Source organism: Aspergillus costaricaensis, assembly GCF_003184835.1.
Source record: "Aspergillus costaricaensis CBS 115574 unplaced genomic scaffold BO79scaffold_31, whole genome shotgun sequence".
Lineage (NCBI taxonomy): Eukaryota > Fungi > Ascomycota > Eurotiomycetes > Eurotiales > Aspergillaceae > Aspergillus > Aspergillus costaricensis.
Genome location: NW_020291831.1, coordinates 105,463 through 124,271, shown reverse-complemented (window position 1 = coordinate 124,271; position 18,809 = coordinate 105,463). Strand labels below are relative to the sequence as shown.

Below are 18,809 nucleotides of genomic sequence, written 5' to 3'. Positions count from 1 at the left end.
GGGGGAACACCGCCATGAGGCAACGGGTCACTAGTAGTTAGTACTCACTAAGTACTGCTGTGCCATAGCCTCAAAGCCATTCACGGTCGCGGGATGTTGCGTGGCCTGCGGGAACACAACCAAACTGACGCTTCACAATGACTGGATCCGCGTTGCTCAGTCATCGGGGAGTGTTTTCCATTTGGACTGGCGGCTGACGACGAAGTTTCTTGGAGATCAGCAGCGCGCCCAAAAATAGTCGCCCGCCCAGACTGAAAACCGCCTGCCTAAACACTTCGTTCTGCGTTCTTTCTTACCCATCTTTTTATTATCTCACCGGCTTTTCGTTCATTTGTCCCTTCTCTTGACAGCTTGACCGTGTTATTCCCCGTCCTTGTCTGTGTATTTTGGGTGGAAGAATCTCTCGTTACTTTTTTTTCCTTGAATTCCGCTGGAGATAGATAGACCCTTCGTTTCGTTGGATCGTTGGGGGGCCATTTGCCGCAGTTGAAAGTCGGTTCCGGGTCAGGGGCATTCTCTGATTGATTGTTTCAGCCCTGCTTGTTGCCCGCCCAAACGTGCCGTCGTCATCTCTGCGAGACGACCCCTGTCAACAAACCCATCCTCTCGTTCGCAGAAGAAAAAATAAATTTTTACTGTTTACTACGCAACCACACGATCGGCCAGCCAGAAGCTTACCGGACATTCGCTTGCACTCAGCCATCACACTGACCTGATTGACACACGACCTCCTTGTCTGCGCTTTTCGCCCGCCCGGCTGTCCATTCAATATGGCAGCCAACAGCTACTACCATGGCGGTTACAGCAACAACCCGCCTTCCTATGAACAAGCTAATCCTCACTTCGATAACATTCCGACCCCAGGCCATCCTGACTTCCACACACATCCTTACGAGCCCACGGCAGCCGACCCTCAACTTCACCACAGTCAACAATCTCTCGGTTCCGACCAAGCATATGCGGCCGGTGGAAGGCTGAATGACGAGCCCTATTCTGAGAATATTCCGCTGAAGAGTAATCAGTATGCAAATGGATCTCCGCCGCCGAACTGGATGCACCAGCCGACTCATTATTCGCCCACCCCTGAAGATATTGAACCACCGGTCGCTCCGACAGCGCGGAGGAACAGGAATAGGAAGAAGGGATTCTTTCAGAAGAAGATTCCGTGGGTAACATATGCGTTTACCTTGGTTCAGATCATTGTGTTCATCGTGGAATTGGTGAAGAATGGTATGTCCGGCTGGCAAAGAGGTCCCTTGCAATCTATCTAACAATCCTGCAGCTCAATTTACAGGCTCTCCTATCGAGACGAAACCATCCTTCAACGTGATGATCGGACCATCCTCGTACATGCAAATCTACATGGGATCGCGGTACACACCATGCATGAAGAACGTACCTGGCATTCAGAACGCCAACGAAACAATCCTCTTTTCTTGCCCGAATGCCACCACGTCGGCGACTGAGTGCACACTGTCCGAAGCGTGCGGTTTCAGCGGTGTACCGAATCCTCATCCACACGGATCGCTTGACGACAAACCGGCGCCCAATCAGTGGTTCCGGTTTATTATCCCCATGTTTATCCACACCGGATTCATCCACATCGGCTTCAACCTGATCGTGCAGTTGACCATGGGAGTTGACATGGAGCGGATGATCGGCTGGTGGCGATATTTCCTGGTTTATGTGGCTAGTGGAATTTGGGGCTTTGTTTTGGGCGGCAACTATGCTGGGCAGGGCGAGGCGTCGTGCGGCTGCTCTGGTGCACTGTTCGGTATTCTCGCTTTATTCATCTTGGACCTCCTCTATACATGGAAGGACCGCGCTTCTCCTTGGGTGGAGTTGATCATTATGATCCTGGGTATTGCGGTGTCTTTCGTGTTGGGGCTTTTGCCAGGATTGGATAACTTTGCTCACATTGGAGGCTTCATCATGGGGCTGGCTCTGGGCTTGTGTCTTCTTCGGTCGCCTAACGCGCTGCGCGAGAGGATTGGCCTGGCGCGCAACCCGTATGTTGCCATGAGCGGCGGGGCGGGCACTCCCACGCCCGATGACAGCCAGAAGGTGAATACTGGGCCCAGCTTGGTTGATTTCCTCAAGGGACGTCGGACTCGCACCGGGGCAGGCGCCAGCAACAACAAGTTGAACCCAATGAACTTCTTCCGGGGTCGGAAGCCACTGTGGTGGGCATGGTGGTTGGTTCGCGCGGGTGCCTTGGTCGCGGTGCTCGTCGGATTTATCCTTCTGATTGTCGATTTCTACAAGTATCCCAAGTCTAACTGTTCCTGGTGCTACCGGTTGAGTTGTCTGGTAAGTAACGCAATGCTGGTGGAATACGCTCATGCTAACCGTGTCACAGCCTGTCAATGGATGGTGCAAAGAAGGCCAATTGACGACGACAACGACAACGAAGACCTCCTGAGCGACTACATTCCGAAATTTTCTTTCTTCACTGTGTTATACTCTCTGGTATATGTTTGGTCTGGTTCTTAGGATATCCTGTCGCATCTGCGGTTATCATATATCGAGGCAGTATCAGCGGCGTTTGGGATACTTGTATCTGGTGCTGTAGTTGCACCAGCGACTCATGTTTATACCATAGTATGGGGTGGAAATCCCAATGATAAATGATTATGATTAAGCGGTAGTTAAGAGTAGTAAATAATACTAGGCAGCGGTTTGGTAAATAACCAACAGGTGCCGAGCCACAATCTAAATATAGGCGCATGTGATCGGCAAACCGTGGCTGTGCGGTACGGTACATGTAACGTAAGAATAATGTGGTGCCTCAGATCGCCAGATCCATCAGTTCCATTCCTTCCCTCCACTTCCGCTCTCCCCGTCATCTCTCATTCCCACTTTACTCCTTTCTAGACTCGTTCATAGTAGAGTGTATTCTCCAACTGCTGTACATTCGAGTTGTCACCGCTGCGCTGCTGACACCACACCCTTGTATATTCGGTTATCGCCATGATTTGAATTGACGCTCGCAACGTGGATGTCATCTCGCTGATACTCCATACTCCATATGACCATGGCAACACTGGCAGCCTCACCTCCATCCTCGCCTTCGTGGCCGAAACGACGTCCGCGGGCCTGGGCTCTCCGCATTGAACGCTACTGCTGCACGGCAGCATCATTCTTCCCTCTGGCATTCGTCTACAGCCTAACGACATGGGCTGTCTGGGTCGAGGCCAGTGTCGGCTTCAAGCCGTCTGAGAGTGCTTGGATCGGTGTGTAACCGTGGTTTCTCATTGTTTCACTCATCTGCTTACAGACCTGCAAACTAGGTATCCCAAGCTCTTTCCTCGGAATCATCCTCTACATCTGCCTCAACGCATGCTACACGGTCGCCGTCTTCACCGATCCCGGATCCCCTCTCACTCCTAGCGGCCGCGGTCGACATGAATATAGTGCACTTCCGGTGACCGAATTACCACAGTATACCGCCTACACCGTGAGTTCGACCGGTGGATCCCGATTCTGCAAGAAATGCCAGTGCCCCAAACCGGACCGGGCGCACCACTGCTCAACATGCAAGCGCTGCGTGCTGAAGATGGATCACCACTGTCCGTGGCTGGCGACATGTGTCGGACTGTACAACTACAAAGCGTTCCTGCTGTTCTTGATATATACGTCGATCTTCTGCTGGGTGGATTTCATCGTCGCGGCGCTGTGGATATGGACGGAAATGCTGGACGACAGTAAATATATCGATGTGGATAAGATGCTGCCGATCAACGTGGTGTTGCTGGCGGTGCTGGGTGGTATTATCGGCCTGGTGCTGTCAGGTTTTACCGTCTGGCATATCAGCCTGGCGTTGCGGGGTATCACGACGATTGAGTGTCTGGAGAAGACCCGGTATGTGTCTCCGTTGCGGAAAGCGCTGGATCGCCACCGCTACGAGAATGTGCTGGGCAGCGAAGGGGGCGACCGAGAAGGCTTTGGTCACCGGCTGCAGGACTACGGAGGACAGATCCTCGACGCCCACGCGAATGCGATCCCGGGAGTGACGCGGGCCGAAGAGGGCGAGGAACCGACTCCTCCGCCCAGTGTATCACCGTCCGGGATGCGGATGTCACCCGCACAACAGGCATTGTCGCGATCGTACGCCGAGATGGAGCGCCAGCGTGAGCACGACCGGTACCAGAACTACCTGGACGAGGAGGACAGCGAGAAAATGCCACACGCATTCGACCTGGGATGGCGACGCAATCTGCGGCACTTGTTCGGTGACCGTCCGCTGCTGTGGCCAGTGCCGGTGTGTACGACGACAGGCGATGGCTGGCACTGGGAGCCGAGCTCCAAGTTCATGGAGGCGCGCGATCGCGTGCGGCAGCGACGGGAGCGGGAGGCGGCGGAGCAACAGCAATATCAGCGGGACCTGTACCAGCGGAACATGAACAACAGCCATGCATGGGGTGCATCTGCCGCAGCCAACTGGACGCCGAACCAACCACTGGATGTGGTGCGTGACCCGGAGCGGCCGAACACGGGCGTGTCGATGAAGACACTGGCGCCGATGTCACCACGGCTGCGGGGACAGGACAGCGAGGGAGAGATGAGCGAAGAGGAGATGCACGGACGAGAGGATGAATGGCGGAGCTGGGATTGATGTGTACCAGTATATACTAGGATGATAATGCTTAACACGCTAGAACTATTATGAATATCATACTACGGAGTTAATGGAATGTGGATGACACCTGATTATTAAGGCATATAAACGTCAGGCCAACTGGCCTATCCGGATCTCCACCTTATCTATATCTCCGAGTATCCATCCATCATCACCTATACCTCACCTCACCATCCACCATCGCTCACACAACACCCACACCACCAACCAACGCCGGTGTGACACCACCAACCCAACCCAACCCAATATAAAAAGCAGACAATGTCCCCCTCAACCCGCCGCCTCCTCAAAGAATCCACCGACCTCCAAACCAACCCATCACCCTACTTCCACGCCGCCCCCGTATCCGACACCAACCTCTTCGACTGGCACTTCACCCTCCTCGGCCCACCACCACCCTCCCCCTACGCCGGCGGCATCTACCACGGCCGCATCACCCTCCCACCCACATACCCACTCCGCCCGCCCAGCTTCCGATTCCTAACCCCCTCGGGACGATTCGAAGTCAACCGCGAGATCTGTCTCAGTATTTCAGGCCATCATGAGGAGACGTGGCAGCCAGCGTGGGGGATCCGGACGGCGTTGATTGCCCTGCGGAGTTTCATGGATGGGGATGCGAAGGGCCAGGTGGGCGGGTTGGATGTGGCGGATGAGGTGAGGAGGAGGTATGCGAGGGAGAGTAGGACGTGGAGGTGTGAGGGGTGTGAGGGGAGTAAAGGGAGGGGGAATGAGGTTGTTATGAGGGAGTGGTGGGGGGTTTGTAGGGAGAGGGGGGTGGTGGTTGAGGGGGAGGATATTGGGGGGGATGAAAGTGAGGATAAGGAGAGGAAGGAGGAGGAGAAGGAGGGGGATGAGGCTGCAGCTGCGGATGCAGGTATATCTGCAGGTGTGGATACGTCTCAGATCCCTCAAGCAGAGGTACAGGCACAGGCACAGCAGCCCCAACAACAGCAATTACAACATACTCCCCCAGCAACAAGACCTCCACCACCAGTGCCTGCTGCTGCTGCTGCTGCAACATCTCAAGATACCCCCTGGCTCGACCGAGCCATTATCGGGGTTATCATCGCCCTAGTAGCCATGATCCTGCGACGGCTGACGCGCGACATGGACATGGACTGATCCTGATTCTTCTTTACCTTACTTATATTTGTGTTCTACATGAAGCAATGGTGTTTATTTGGCGTTGGATGGTATCTATAAGCACCCTGGGTTATTAGGTATAATGGTTATGGTTTTGTATATTAGGTGTTTTGTGTTAGGCTTGCCACAGGTTGTGTTTCTGGTAATTTCAATGTGAGTTTGTGGTTGAATGTTCGAGATGTAGGATGTAGGATGTGGGTAAGTGGGTGTGGTAGTATGGTATGTTTGGGATGGGGGTTAGTGTTTGTAATTCAAAGATGATTGTGTGATGGAGAGAAGTCAGATTATGTTAGGTTTATCTGTAGTAGGTAGGCAGGCAGGTTTTGTATGGGATATTGCTAAGGTAGAACTGACATCAAAATTCAGTGTCTGGCATTAATTGGTCATTTACATACATCAAGTTCGAGCTACTAAACACTCATCCAATCTGTATCTGCGCAATGTACATATTAAATATCACCCAATACCATCCACCACCATTCTCGTACTACCCACCCCGATTCCTGCGTCGCCACACCCACCCCCTCCAACCACTCCAACAGCAACTGCACCTCCCACTCGCCCATCGTCGGCTTCAACATCCCCGCTATCACACTGGCATTAATCCCCGGCCGCGTCGCCACGCATCCCACGACCGCCGCCAACGCCATGTCCCACAGCACCCGGACAAACGACCCGTGGATGTCGTACCACAGGGGTATCTTCGCTGGCAGCTGCGTGGCCGCGTCGACGCCCTGTGGACGCGGTGCTACAAGGCTTCGCATCTTCTCTTGGATAGGGTTGCCATAGACGTACGACTTGGCCGGTCGCACCTCCATCGAGAATCGCAGCTTGTCCTTGTCGATTTGTCGCGTCAGGTAGCCCCCGTCCGTTAGTCCGTACTTCTCGCGCGGCACATCGCGCGGGTGAAGCACCACACGACCCGTGGCAAACAGGTTGATCACTACAAGCATGTCGCCGTCTTCGGCGTTGTAGTCGATGTCCATGTATCCTTGCTTGCGCAATGTCGGATCCAGGATCTCGGTCTTGAATCGCTGCGCTCGCCGCAGCTCCGTACTTTCGATGACGCGTCGCCGGCCCAGTGCCAATAGGAAGTATTCTGTCACGTCGTAATTTCGGCCTGGGGTAATGCGGCCTCTGTTGCCCATGGAGAGTGCTCGTTCTGTTACGAGAGACTGCAATGCCTGCTGCACCACATGCTCTCCGAACATCTCCAGCGCCTGTCGCGCCTCGGCTGGGCGGTACTTTTCCTCTGGTGTCACCACGTTGGCTCGCACCCAGGTCTTGACCACTTCCAAGCGGGACAGCTCCGCTCTCCGCGGCTGAGGCCGGTTGGATTTCTCCGGCAGAGGAGCAGCGAATGGGACACCAGCGATCAGGGCGCGCTTGCGGCCCACGGTTATCGACTGGTTGGTTTGGTACAGTTCATCGATTGGTACGAGCGCCTCCTCCCTTAGTTCAAAGACACTGTCAAACTGTTCTCGCGTTGCAGGTAGATCGGGGAGCTTCTCGGACTTGGGGGCATCTAATTTCGTGTTCGCCCACTCAATAACTCCCTTCCAGTCATACCCTTCTAGGTTGTCGTAGTCAATGGGAGGAACCTCGTTATTAGCATACGCCTCGATGAACCTTTCTTGGAAATCGCCTTGCAACTTGGCGATCTGCAGGCGATATTTCCCAAGTATTCCTCTAGCTCGGTGAATAACAAAGGCTGGATCCAAGTCCGGAAAGCAGCAGCAAAGAAGTGACCAATCAACCAGACGAGCATCGGAACCTCCAGCTAAACTGCGCACAGCAACAATTGCGGCTATGAACTGCTGGACTAGTGTCCGTGGCATCTGCGAGACAAGACGGCTCCGGCGTAATGGCTGGCGCGAGACGGGTTGAGCCGTAGCAGGCTTATTTCCGTCAGAAGCAATGCTCTCATTCAACTTGGTAAGACGACGATGCCCAGGCTCGGTAGCAGTCTCGGACCGTCTTCGCCGCGATTGTGAAGTTTGACGTTCCAGACGCGCCTTATGTCGAGTAATCATGGGTGTCACTTCTGTAGCTGCGTCTCCAGTCTGCTCGTCGACATCGAACCGGATATCGCCTTCGATACCAGGAGTCTCCATGTTTTGAACAGTCTGGTTGATGTAGAACAGATCCGCGCTCTTTCGACGGAGCAAATCCTCGTGGCTGAGCTCCCACTTGAGAATAGTATTGTTATCCCGGAAGAACTGGCGTGATCGTGGGTCAGCGTCTCCAGTGTCGTCCATGACTCGTCTCCGCGTCTGGCTGAACAGATCATCAAGGGAATGCGGTAGGTCGTGGGTTTTCTTTCTTCCAGCCGCTTTCGCGCGGTCTCTTGCAGCTTGTATAGCCGGAATTCCAGCTTCTGTACCAAAAGTTCCAGTGGTGGCATGGAACGTCGGCTTCGTATTCATGAGCATCGCGTGGGGTGCTATAGTAGACCACAGTCGCCTCATCTTGCGCAGTGAAGCCAGCCCTGCCTCCACCTGCTGTCTTTGACCTCGTCTGGGCCCATCGCCCGCACGCCCCGGTCGGGAGATAGATGTCAATGCGCGTGGATCATCTTGGTCACCGCGACGACTCAGAGTCATGAGTCGCACGATCTCTGCACCGTCTGCTGTCTCATACTCCTCTCCCATACTCAAATGTTGCAACAGTTCGCTACGCAGCATATGGCGTCGGCGCTTTTCCACGGCGCGAACCATTGCCGGCTTTTGGTGCAGCTGCACGGTAATGCCCCGTTCCACCGGGAGCTGGGAGAGTAGTTTCTCATCTCTGCGTGGCGTACCCCGATTGCCATTCTTTGAGATCTCTGGGTCAATCTCAACATTAGGAGGGAAATAATACCGATCTGTGGCCAGCATTTCCTTTTGCATATCCAGAATCAGGGGGTCGTCGGGCTTCATGTCCGCCTTATAGATGATCTTCTTTGTTACCATGACACCCTTCCGGTCTCGCCCACTGAAAGTCAACTGCCGGACCTTGCCGGCATCAACCATGGTTTTGACGACCGATCTGATTGTGCGCAGATCTGGTATTTCCTTATGTCTCTTCTTTTGCCAGGCTGTCATGAATGGATACCAGATTTCTGTGCCCATAGGATACGCGCCGCCAGCTTGTTCAAGGATATCCATGACAATCGACCTCCGAAGGACAGCGACGGAACCACCTTTCTCTGCAAATATTCTCCGCTTTCTACCAGATGGCTCAGGTGCTTCTGGGGCACTCTTCTTCTGTTCTGTCGCTTTGGGCGCAGCTGGTTCAGCCAAGCTTTGTTGAGTCATGTCGTTTGTCGTAGCGATTTCTGAAGAGTCGTTGGTAACGGTACCTCTCTCCGATGGCCTTTCCGCCGCTGAAGCCTCAGGCTCATCTTCAACGGCATCATTGCCTTCTCCGGTTTCAGCGGTCGACTCGGTGGTTGTACCTTTCCTGTCCCGTAAGGCTTGTCCAGAGCGAACCCGTTTGAAAAAGGTTTCTATATTCCCATTGCGAGTGGCGGGTCGGCCGCTGCTCCGCGGGAGTTTCCGAGATGAAACGTTATCCAATATAGAGCCGTCGTCTGTCTGCGAGGAACCTTCTTGTGTGAGCATAGGCGACACTGCTCTTTTTCTTTTTGTTCGCCTCAAGGGCGACGTCTGCGTCGCTTCAGGTTCACGCCCAGACGGTTCTGCAGTCGGTGAACCATCTTGCGAATCCCCATTGACTTCCTCAACACGCCGATGCTTTGGCGCATGTTCACCCTCCAATCCATATTCGGTATCTAACCCATCCTGACGCAATCTCTTCGAGCCTCTAACAGAAAGAGCTGGAGAAGTGGATTGGGGGGGGAGACCATCATCAACTGCAGGAGAGGACTGAGTCCGTCCGCTGGCCTGCAAACGAGTCTTCCTGGATACAATCACAGACTCGTCATCTGGCTCGGCCGTGTCTTTCTGGAACCAAGGCAAAGTTTCCAGCTTTGGTGTCTTGAACACGGCGATGCGACTGATTTTTGGCCGCCCTTGCCTCTTGCCTGCCGGTCGCCGACGTCCACGAGTAGTAACGTACACACCCGGCCCGGTGCGTTCTATGAGCAAGACGCTGTACTCCGTCCAAGTCTCATCCAATCCAAGAGCCTCAAGCTTCTCCTTTTCAGACATGCCCCGGAATACTTCGGGATCAAGTTGCGACTTCCTTGGGCGGCTTTTGACCGGTTTCACAGAAGGCACATCAGCCATCTCTGTATCAGAGCCCTCCTGACCTTCTATCTTCACCCTAACCGGCGTGGCATAAGGCTGCGCAGTTGAGTCACCAGAACCCCGAATACGTTGATGGACCGTGTATGTTCCATCCTCCCGGCGTGCCGCTACGGCATCGCTGCCTGAAAATACGTAGTTTGCCGGTTTAACTACCGAGATACACTCCAGCAGTGTAACGTTCCCATCCTTGCATAATTCCTTCTTTGGCACAGCGAGGGTGAGCCCATGAGCATCAAGTTGAGGAACAGCATCAACAGGATGAATGTGTGCGCTTATTGACTTCGCTTTTTTCGGAGCGAACTCAACCGCCTCCCACAGCGCCTCCCCTGAATCGACCAGCTGCTTGAAGTTCATTGCAGTATAATGCACATAGTGAGTGATAGTGCGCTGAAGTGCCGTGTCTCTCACAATAGCCAGATGGCGCAGGTGCAGAGGTTGCGATAGCTGCCAACATTCTACGAGACGACTCACTGCGTTCTCCAAAGGTCGTCTGAAGTAGCTGCCAAAACAGGCTCTCAGGATTCCCTGATAGCTTCAGTAAACGTTGGCTGTCACAGTAGTATGTCAGGTGCTTACCTGATTGGTGATACCATCAGTCCCTGTTCGATCAACAATCTCAAAGATCTGATTGTGAATGCTCCTATCTGGGGACCAAGAAGGGAGAATCCGACCAGCCTCTTCTACTGCTTCACGCTTCACTAGACCGACCGTGCCGTTACTGTTTGGCAGTAAGGGGCTCTGTGATGTGCCATCTTGCTCCATATCATCCTCAATGTCGAGATTATCTTCCTGTTCTAGATTGGAAAGTATGCCGCGACTGAATTCGTTAAATAGTTCGAAGTCTCTCTCCGTTGGTTCTCTTATAAGCATGACGCAAGGGTGGAACTTCTTCAGAGTGTCGGCATACTGAGACAAAGCTCGAACACGTTTAAGGACGCCAATACGTTCAAACTTCCGAAGCGCACGGGATAGGATCCTCCAGCGCCAGTGATCTTGAAACCCAAGCTTCTGCTTCAAGTCATTGCGAGAAATAATCTGATATTCCTGGAGGATTTGGAAAAGCTCATCAAGAAACTCTTTGAAATCGATCATGTTTTCCTGCTTGGTCGCATCTGCATCCTGCCCAGTCTCTCTGTCTACAGGGGCATGCTCTGGTGTCAAGAACTTGCGCAAGGTACAAAGACTGGTACGAGTAGACTTGACTTGAATGGCGCGTTTCTCGATGTAGCCCTTTTGCTGCAGAACATCCGTACGCTTCGGCACGGAACGTTTGTCCTGGCCACTGACTCTGACTAGTTCTGTCTGCGCGATGCCGTTGTGCTTGCGCGATGCAATAATAGAGAGAAGAGCGAATTCCGTGGGGAACACCTTGGTTTCATCCGGTCCGTGACCAGCCACTGCGAGCCAGGTTCGCTCTTTGGACACAAACACCCGGGCCGAGTCTGATGCTCCGTTGGCGGCTTGGTCTGTCTCCGCACCGGTTTGACCACGCTCGGCATCCCGGAGGCTGAGATGATTGCCTTCTCTGTCTTTGCCAACGGATACTTCTGGGTTCTTCATTAGCCAGGACCACACCTTCTCCTGAAACCGGCGGTCCACGGTGTGCGCGCGGCCAGCTGCATCTTGCGCCGCCTTGGCATAGAAAGTATCGATAAATGTTAGTATATCAGCAGGAGAAGCGCCTGAAAGTGGTTAGTTGACTAGTCATAATAGTACTAAAACCAATGCAATCATAGGCGGTAAAGTTTATGCAGGTATCCAAAGGCAAGGTTCGCCGTTGAAAAGACCCGAGCTGAATGTTACTTCATGGTCCAATCAGACGGATGGCGCATGCAGGGGTTTGGCCATGTCGGTGGGGATTTTTCGAGACCGTCACGACCGGAGGAAAAAGAAAAAGACGAGCGAGCAACTGACCTTGATCACCGCAGAGGGCAATCTCCGCAAGGAGAAAATCAATCAAATCCCGTAGACTCGGGGCCATCTTTGGCCATGTCAGCGTCCAGACTGTCTCATGCAAATTTCGACCAACACGAATTGACGTCAATCCATCTCCTAGACAACGGATTGGGGAGCAGAAAATGGAGGAAGATGCAGAGGCAGAGACGCGATTCGAACCAGCGTCGCGGAGGAAATGCGAGGTGAAGCCCGAACAACACCGCGGGGGTGGCGGACAGCCGTCACGTGAATCAGATGCAACACATATTATGTAATTGACTACAACATCTGATGCATAGTTAGATTATGCTCTCCAAGTGACTGAAGATAACGATTCACAAGTGAGACTTCCGATGTCAAAAAGGGATCCTATTCATATGATTAGTATCTATCAGTGTTACCGCACTTTCTTAGTCAGTAACACGTCAGCCGGGCCTAAACGGACTAGGAGTGGGCAGACATGAAGGGGTGTATGTATCACAAGGCATCACTAAGCTCATGAACATCAAGATGGGTCAAATCTAAAGACTTCTGCCACGCAACATGGTTGTCGTCAAGTTGAAATCCTACGTTGGAGAGCTTCAATTTGAGAAGATCAGTCCAGTCGTAACGGGAATCGTCCGATGACCTTACAGATTAGATTGCCTGAGACCCAATCTCCCAGGGGGCGCATGAGAGACCTGCCTGGTATATGAGCCCGTTAGCTGTCTTCTCTAGGGAGTTGGCATTAGTAGATTCGGCAGATAGTACTGCCCATTACTCTCTCTCCAGCTAGCAACAGCTATCTTAGGAACTCCATCTATGGACTTCTTGCACATATTCTTTGAGCCCAATTGGTATACATGCTGGCACGGTTCTGAAACAGATCGCTCAATTGGAGGGGAAAGCTTGCTGCAATCAATAGATTGGCACAACAATCTCGCAACTAGATAACGGTTGATCTCACGAGAAGATCATCCTCCAATGGCTCGATTGATCATAGAAGCCGGATAGATGGGAATAGATCGAAGAGCTGATGCAAGTTGGATACTGGAATATCGAGGATATGCAGTGCAGTTAACGTCACTTATAACGACAATAATTCGATATGCACCTGCCTTCATGACCAAAGTAGCGTATGGAGAGACAGGTAATTAGCGTCAGGTAATTAGTGAGTGAAATTATAGCCAATAACTGAGAGAAGCATTACAGCAAAGATGCCGTGCAACCTGCATCATCCAGTGGTACGGCCCGAGCTACCCTGAAATCGGGACGGGGAGCAAGTGGAGACACAGTCGGGAGTGGATCAAGAGACCCTTAGATAGACACTCCATAAGTATTTGATATGCAAAGCAAACTGCAACTGCTAGGATTGATGATCACCGGCTATTCTGTTTGGAGTAACCCCGGCACATTCCCGAGTCCGAGTCTTTCCTCTTTCCTGCCAGATTCGGTCTGTACCGCCTCAAAGAGGGAAATGGAATGGGTCAGCTGATTCGCCCACTTTGTAGTTCTAGGATTATTCTGCAATGGTATGTGCATCCACCAAGGGCATACCCAAATCAACTCAAGTCAAATTCATATCAAAGCTCCCTTATAATGTTCTCATCCACTGCTACTGTGGAAGTTATTTTAATGTACGAAATGTCTGGATGATACTATTTTCCTTCCGTCGCTTGGATGCCTGTTCCATTCCCTGCAACCGCCTGGTTCACACATCTGCGAGAGAGAGAGATGCATACTCCAGAACGTCCTGTATGTACAGGAAGTACAGGAAGTATAATGGTGCCCTCACTCCTTGCAATATCCGAGGGTGAATAAACAAAGAAACCACGATGTCTCACAAATCCTGTGCAGAACCGGTCTGGAGCGCGGGATCGACAACTAGCAGCATGACATCACGGCCCGGTTACGTCAGGCATCACGGCCAAAAAACCAACCGATGCCGCCGATGGCAAAAACACTTCCACTGAAAGCCTTGGGCTCGTTTACGAGGCGTCCCTGCCGTCGTTTCCGGCCTTTCTGGCTTATCTCTCGTCAGTCAGATTGACTTCATCTGGGATTTCTGGGATTTCTCCTTCCTGTTCCTCCCATTCCCATCTCCGTCCTCTCCCGTCATGCCTTCCCTTGTCTCTCGAATACTATTACCCTAGACCCGGCCATTGCAGATTGCGTGAGATTGACAAATTAAACTTCGCCCACCCGCACCACGACTGCCAACTCGATGGACGAGGAATCGAGGCCTGCTGCGTGTCCTGAGCCTCCACCGCTCCCATACTCCTTGCGCTCGAGGAAGAAGTCCATCGCCATCTTCTGGACAATCTTCGTGATTGATACTCTGGCCCAACCGCTCGTCCTCTACTGGGCGCTCTGGTACGCCACTGATCTTTCGCACAACCTGGGTACGTGGATATCTGCCTCTTTACCTTATTCATAAATCAGCTACTCATTCACTGTCCTATAGTATTCAGTATTGTGACGGCTTCGTTAGGAGGTGTATCGGTTTTCGAATACTTCTATCGTCTATACAACTTGTTCCGGAAAGACTCGCGAGCCCGGCCATTGAACGCTAGGAAGGGATGGGTACGCTTTCCGTGGCTATAACTTGTATAGAAGTGGGCTCTGACCGGATGTAGCTGGATTTCTTCCATATCAATTTCACCATCGTCTGGTTGATACTGGCGATTGAGCTAATTGTGTACGTGTTGCCATTGCCATCCATTTGTCCACGACTAGACTAACACCACCACAGAGGAACCGTTCCAGAAGAACCATATGGTAAAACCTCTCTTCGTCTCCTTTGTGTCTCCGCTAACCTGTGTGGTCAATAGTCCGATTAGTCGCCATGGTCCTTCCGACGGTGATGTTTTACTTCGGCAGCATGTACCTGGCACTCGACATCCTTCGTGTTTGTGGTGTTAAGGCGCCTTTTCGGATTTCATCAACGCCCAAAGGCTCGACAATGCCGACCGCCCTATATGTTTTGATCGAGGATGTAGTGGCCGTTGATGGGGGTGGTGGTCAGATCTACCGATATGCGCTTCGCACTCGATACCTCTCTAGCCCGTACTTCCGGCGTATGCTGTTCCAGATGAACTGTTTCTGGGCTGGGGGTTCTATCGTTGTCGCTGCCGCCATTACGGCAATTATATTTACTGTTTCAGAGCCAGTTGCATACACTGTGAGTGAACTTCAAGCAACTACAGCACATGGTACTAAGTGGTGTGTAGCTAGGATGGTCGTTGCCGTTCGCGTGGGCTGGCCTCTGGACGTTGGTCACGATACCTTGGGTCCAAAGCGATCTTCGGCGCGAGAAAAAGGCTTGGGCAGAAAACCGGGGCCAGGGAGGTATCCCGTACACCGACGACCCTGATGCGCCCAGTGGTGGTCGGACCAGGCTTGAGGCGATGCAGGATCATCTGCCAAGTTTCGTGCCTTGGTTCCGAGAGAAGCAGGCTCCCCCGTCTACACCGAGTGATCATTGAGGTATGCCAAATGGCCGCAGAGCCTTACCAGCCGTGACACTACCACGCTGAGTGACGAGATAAGGAATTTTGAAGAAAATCTTGATGATGGAATGTTTATGACGGCTTGAGCCACTGTACTATATACACCGATACCCTGCTTGTTCCTACTTTCATACATGATCTGGTTATGCTTTCTGGCCTGTGTTTGAAGACTGCATAGTCATCACACACTCCTTGATCCTGTCGATAACAACATGTCTCCCAGGGTTGTTGATTTCGCATTGGCATCACTTCTGCAGCTAGCATAGATAGATATGGTACTTCGTACCATTCAACTAAGCACTCTGCATCTCAATCCGTTCACAGTAAGTATGCAAAGCCGCTAGTCTGCGACGGGTTTTGCAATGTTCCTCCTTAGGAGTATGCACGGCACCGTCTGGGTATATTGTCCGCTGCGCACACTTTGCGTCCCTCAAAGGGGGGCTGCGCACTGCCAGCGTCCGCACTGATAGTCGGACGCGAACCTCGGCTCCAAAGGCATTAGAATCCGCATTGACTCAGAAGTCCCAACGGCAGACGCTACCCAGAACCTCCGACAAACCAGGTACACAGCACCGCCGTATCACATCACTGAATAATCTCCCAAAGACCCTCAAGTCGACGGTCTCAACGCATAAAACCTCACAGGCAAGAGCTTAAAGTTCTTCGGGAATCCCAACTGCAACTCCGACGCAACAAGCACCAACCCAGCCTCCTTAAACAGTGTCCGAAGCTTCTCATCCGTCCTGGTCACACTGCTATCCTCCTCATCAAACATATCCAACCCATTCGGATCGGTGGACTGATTCTCCTTCACGATCATTATCCCCGTCTCCGTCAACGCCTCCCGACATCGAACAAAGTACTCCCTCAATTGCACATCCGTAAGATGTCCCACGCAGAACTGCGTCCAGATCAAATCGTACTTGTTCTTCTCAGGATACCAATTCTCCAGACCCATTGTATAGATATCGCCGACAACACCCGTGCGCTTCAGCTCCGAGTTCCGAATCACCTCGGTGAACTTCTCAATGGGCTCGACGGCATCAACGCGCTCGCAGACCTGGCTGAGGAGACCCTCGGTGACGCGACCCACGCCTGCGCCGCAGTCCACGCCCAGTGGGAGCTTCCCCTCCGTCGGGCAATTGGGAATCATGCGACGGACCTTGCCAAGGAAGGTCTTGGAGCCTCGGAGATCGATTCGCGTGTACCATGGGTACGAGCCTAGCATGCCCAGCATGGTCTTTGTGTTGGCGGCGACGGAGTTCCAGTAGCGGAGGGAAGCGGCATGGTCGATGTGCGAGTCGGGAGGGGCGTCGCTGGGGGTGGACATGGTGTGCGTGGCTGCTGTCAGCAGTAGTGTAGCACAGCGCAGCGCGGTGCAGCTCTATAAGCAAGCTTCAAGTAAGTAAGCGAGTGAGAGAACTCCTGCAAGGGATGTATCCCACCCGATGTGATGTTGTTGATGCGGGATAAAATTTCCCTTATCGATCGGCTTATCTAATCGGTGCAGAACTACACCAATCGATCATCCACGATTCCTATCGGAGTCAAGCGTCAACAGATCTCAACGGCGTGGTCCAGTAGCGCAGAATTCAAGATAGAAGATGGATGATTCACCTGGCGATGAGCATATTGCGTTCATGCAATGGGCTGAGGCGTCGGGGATCAAAATAAAGGGCGTCACCCCGGCACGATTCCCCGGCCGACGGTTGGGGATGAAGGCGACGCGAACAATAAAAGTAGGCTGCTGAATCCTGTACTCCTAGACCTAGGGATGAGATACTATGGTGCATTGCTAATTTATATAGAACAATGAGATCATGCTCACCATTCCTGTGGATTTAATGCTGACTATCGACTCTATCCCATCATCATTCACATCGCAATTTCCTGCTGGGACATCAATACATGGGATAATGGCTGCTTTTCTCACACACGGCGATCCAGCTCTTCTGAAGAATTTAGATGCTTGGCGGAGAGTATGGCCCTCGTTTGATGAGTTTGAAGATAGCATGCCGGTCCTTTGGCCCGCGCATCTTCGGGTATCGAATTCGAGCTACGAAGCCAACGCCAACCCTTCCTCAGCAGAGAAACAAGATCAAGATCAAGATAAGGGGAAAGTCCTCCTCCCACCCTCCATCTCTGGAGAATGGAACACCTTCTCCAAAGTTCCGGTAGGCGTAGACTACGACACACGATATCAAAACCTACTCAGCCAACAAGAAACGCGCCTGAAAGATGCCTGGGCAAATGTCTTGAAAGTGTACCCGGAGACTGAGTGGAAGACGTTCGCTTATTACTGGTGCATTATCAATTCGAGGAGCTTTTATTATGTCTCTCCTGGGAAAGATGAGCCAGAGGACTGGAATGATGCGATTGGAATGGTGCCGTTTGCAGATTATTTTAATCATGTTGATGATGCGGTGGGTTTATCCTTATGTTGATGTACCATCTGTATAAGAGTGTATGTATTGACAATGTACAGGCATGCGATGTCAACTTTGACGGAAAGAAGTATACTTTCCGAGCAACGCGGCGATATGGTACCCAACCCCCTTCCCCCTCCTAACGTCTATACGTGCAAGAATAACATCATCCAGAGAAGGGCGAAGAAGTCTACATGAGCTATGGCAACCACTCGAACGACTTTCTTTTAGTTGAATGTCAGTATATTACCATTACTCTGGTCAAAACAACAGTTCCACCTAAGAATGGACCAACAACTAACAATTGACTAAAGATGGCTTCACCCTCTCCACCAACCCATCCGACAGCATCTACCTCGACGACATAATCTTCCAAGATCTAAGCATATCCCAGAAACAGGAATTAGCGAAGCAGGAGATTTTTGGGTGAGCATACATACCCTATCCTTCGATGTCCCTTAACCCTGGGTCATGAAACACGATCACAAAGCTGGATACGCAATACTAACTTAGCATATCAAAAGAAATTACACCCTCTCCCACCCCCTCACCCAAGAAACCCCCCTCCACTACGCCGCATGCCTAAAATACATGAATCTCCGGGAGTGGCGCGCCTACGTAAACGGACGCTCAGAGCGGGGCGTGGACGCGCAGAAGACCGCAAGCGTAATACGAGGCTGGGTGGAGGTATATCTGAAAGAGTGCATCGGGACGATGGACATTATTGCGAATCTGCTTCGAGATCTAGGAGAAGAGATCGGAGATAGCGATAAGGAAATTGGATCAAAAGCATGGGAAAGAGAGAAATTACAAATGTTGCTGGATAGATGGGGACAGATCAGACGGATATGCGAGGACGTTCTTGAAGAACTGGAATAATCTGCATATTACAGCTGCATTGGCAAAGTCTTTGTCAAATTACTAACAC

At 52.1% G+C, this 18,809-nt stretch overlaps 6 protein-coding genes across 6 annotated transcripts; 4 read left to right on the top strand and 2 right to left on the bottom strand.

Moving 5' to 3' along the window:
• Positions 1–792: 792 nt before the first annotated feature.
• On the top strand, positions 793–4,615 carry BO79DRAFT_231408 (rhomboid-domain-containing protein; the record flags this gene model as incomplete). The annotated part of the gene is made up of 6 exons (XM_025684155.1): positions 793–966; positions 1,014–1,230; positions 1,283–2,314; positions 2,723–2,769; positions 3,166–3,213; positions 3,278–4,615. The coding sequence occupies 6 exons, from the start codon at positions 793–795 to the stop codon at positions 4,613–4,615; spliced, it is 2,856 nt and encodes a 951-aa protein (XP_025536313.1).
• Positions 4,616–4,788: 173 nt separating this feature from the next.
• BO79DRAFT_46527 (ubiquitin-conjugating enzyme E2) lies at positions 4,789–5,645 on the top strand. The gene is made up of 2 exons (XM_025689288.1): positions 4,789–5,293; positions 5,452–5,645. Exons 1-2 carry the CDS (start codon positions 4,901–4,903, stop codon positions 5,452–5,454), a joined length of 396 nt encoding a protein of 131 aa, XP_025536312.1. The 5' UTR covers positions 4,789–4,900; the 3' UTR covers positions 5,455–5,645.
• Positions 5,646–6,231: 586 nt separating this feature from the next.
• Positions 6,232–12,121, bottom strand: BO79DRAFT_289792 (putative TFIIIC transcription initiation factor complex subunits Tfc3; the record flags this gene model as incomplete). The annotated part of the gene is made up of 3 exons (XM_025688819.1): positions 11,947–12,121; positions 10,609–11,714; positions 6,232–10,557 (listed from the first exon to the last, which is right to left on the bottom strand). The coding sequence occupies exons 1-3, from the start codon at positions 12,011–12,013 to the stop codon at positions 6,232–6,234; spliced, it is 5,499 nt and encodes a 1,832-aa protein (XP_025536311.1). The 5' UTR covers positions 12,014–12,121.
• Positions 12,122–13,947: 1,826 nt separating this feature from the next.
• BO79DRAFT_210814 (uncharacterized protein) lies at positions 13,948–15,742 on the top strand. The gene is made up of 6 exons (XM_025682893.1): positions 13,948–14,348; positions 14,411–14,529; positions 14,583–14,644; positions 14,699–14,724; positions 14,778–15,127; positions 15,177–15,742. Exons 1-6 carry the CDS (start codon positions 14,171–14,173, stop codon positions 15,429–15,431), a joined length of 990 nt encoding a protein of 329 aa, XP_025536310.1. The 5' UTR covers positions 13,948–14,170; the 3' UTR covers positions 15,432–15,742.
• Positions 15,743–15,892: 150 nt separating this feature from the next.
• On the bottom strand, positions 15,893–16,879 carry BO79DRAFT_46492 (N-terminal protein methyltransferase). Its single transcript, XM_025689287.1, has one exon. It carries the CDS (start codon positions 16,783–16,785, stop codon positions 16,066–16,068), a length of 720 nt encoding a protein of 239 aa, XP_025536309.1. The 5' UTR covers positions 16,786–16,879; the 3' UTR covers positions 15,893–16,065.
• A 180-nt stretch (positions 16,880–17,059) lies between these two features.
• Positions 17,060–18,760, top strand: BO79DRAFT_289790 (ribosomal N-lysine methyltransferase; the record flags this gene model as incomplete). The annotated part of the gene is made up of 6 exons (XM_025688818.1): positions 17,060–17,194; positions 17,264–17,878; positions 17,941–17,998; positions 18,056–18,118; positions 18,196–18,307; positions 18,406–18,760. 6 exons carry the CDS (start codon positions 17,060–17,062, stop codon positions 18,758–18,760), a joined length of 1,338 nt encoding a protein of 445 aa, XP_025536308.1.
• Positions 18,761–18,809: the final 49 nt, after the last annotated feature.

What these genes read in the sequence shown, in the direction of transcription:
- BO79DRAFT_46527 (XM_025689288.1), top strand. Translation starts at nt 4,901, where the DNA reads ATGTCCCCCTCAACCCGCCGCCTCCTCAAAGAATCCACCGACCTCCAA.
- BO79DRAFT_210814 (XM_025682893.1), top strand. Translation starts at nt 14,171, where the DNA reads ATGGACGAGGAATCGAGGCCTGCTGCGTGTCCTGAGCCTCCACCGCTC. An exon ending in TGATCTTTCGCACAACCTGG is followed by an intron (nt 14,349 to 14,410) that starts GTACGTGGATAT and finishes ACTGTCCTATAG; the next exon opens with TATTCAGTATTGTGACGGCT. An exon ending in CTGGCGATTGAGCTAATTGT is followed by an intron (nt 14,645 to 14,698) that starts GTACGTGTTGCC and finishes ACACCACCACAG; the next exon opens with AGGAACCGTTCCAGAAGAAC.
- BO79DRAFT_46492 (XM_025689287.1), bottom strand. Translation starts at nt 16,785, where the DNA reads ATGTCCACCCCCAGCGACGCCCCTCCCGACTCGCACATCGACCATGCC.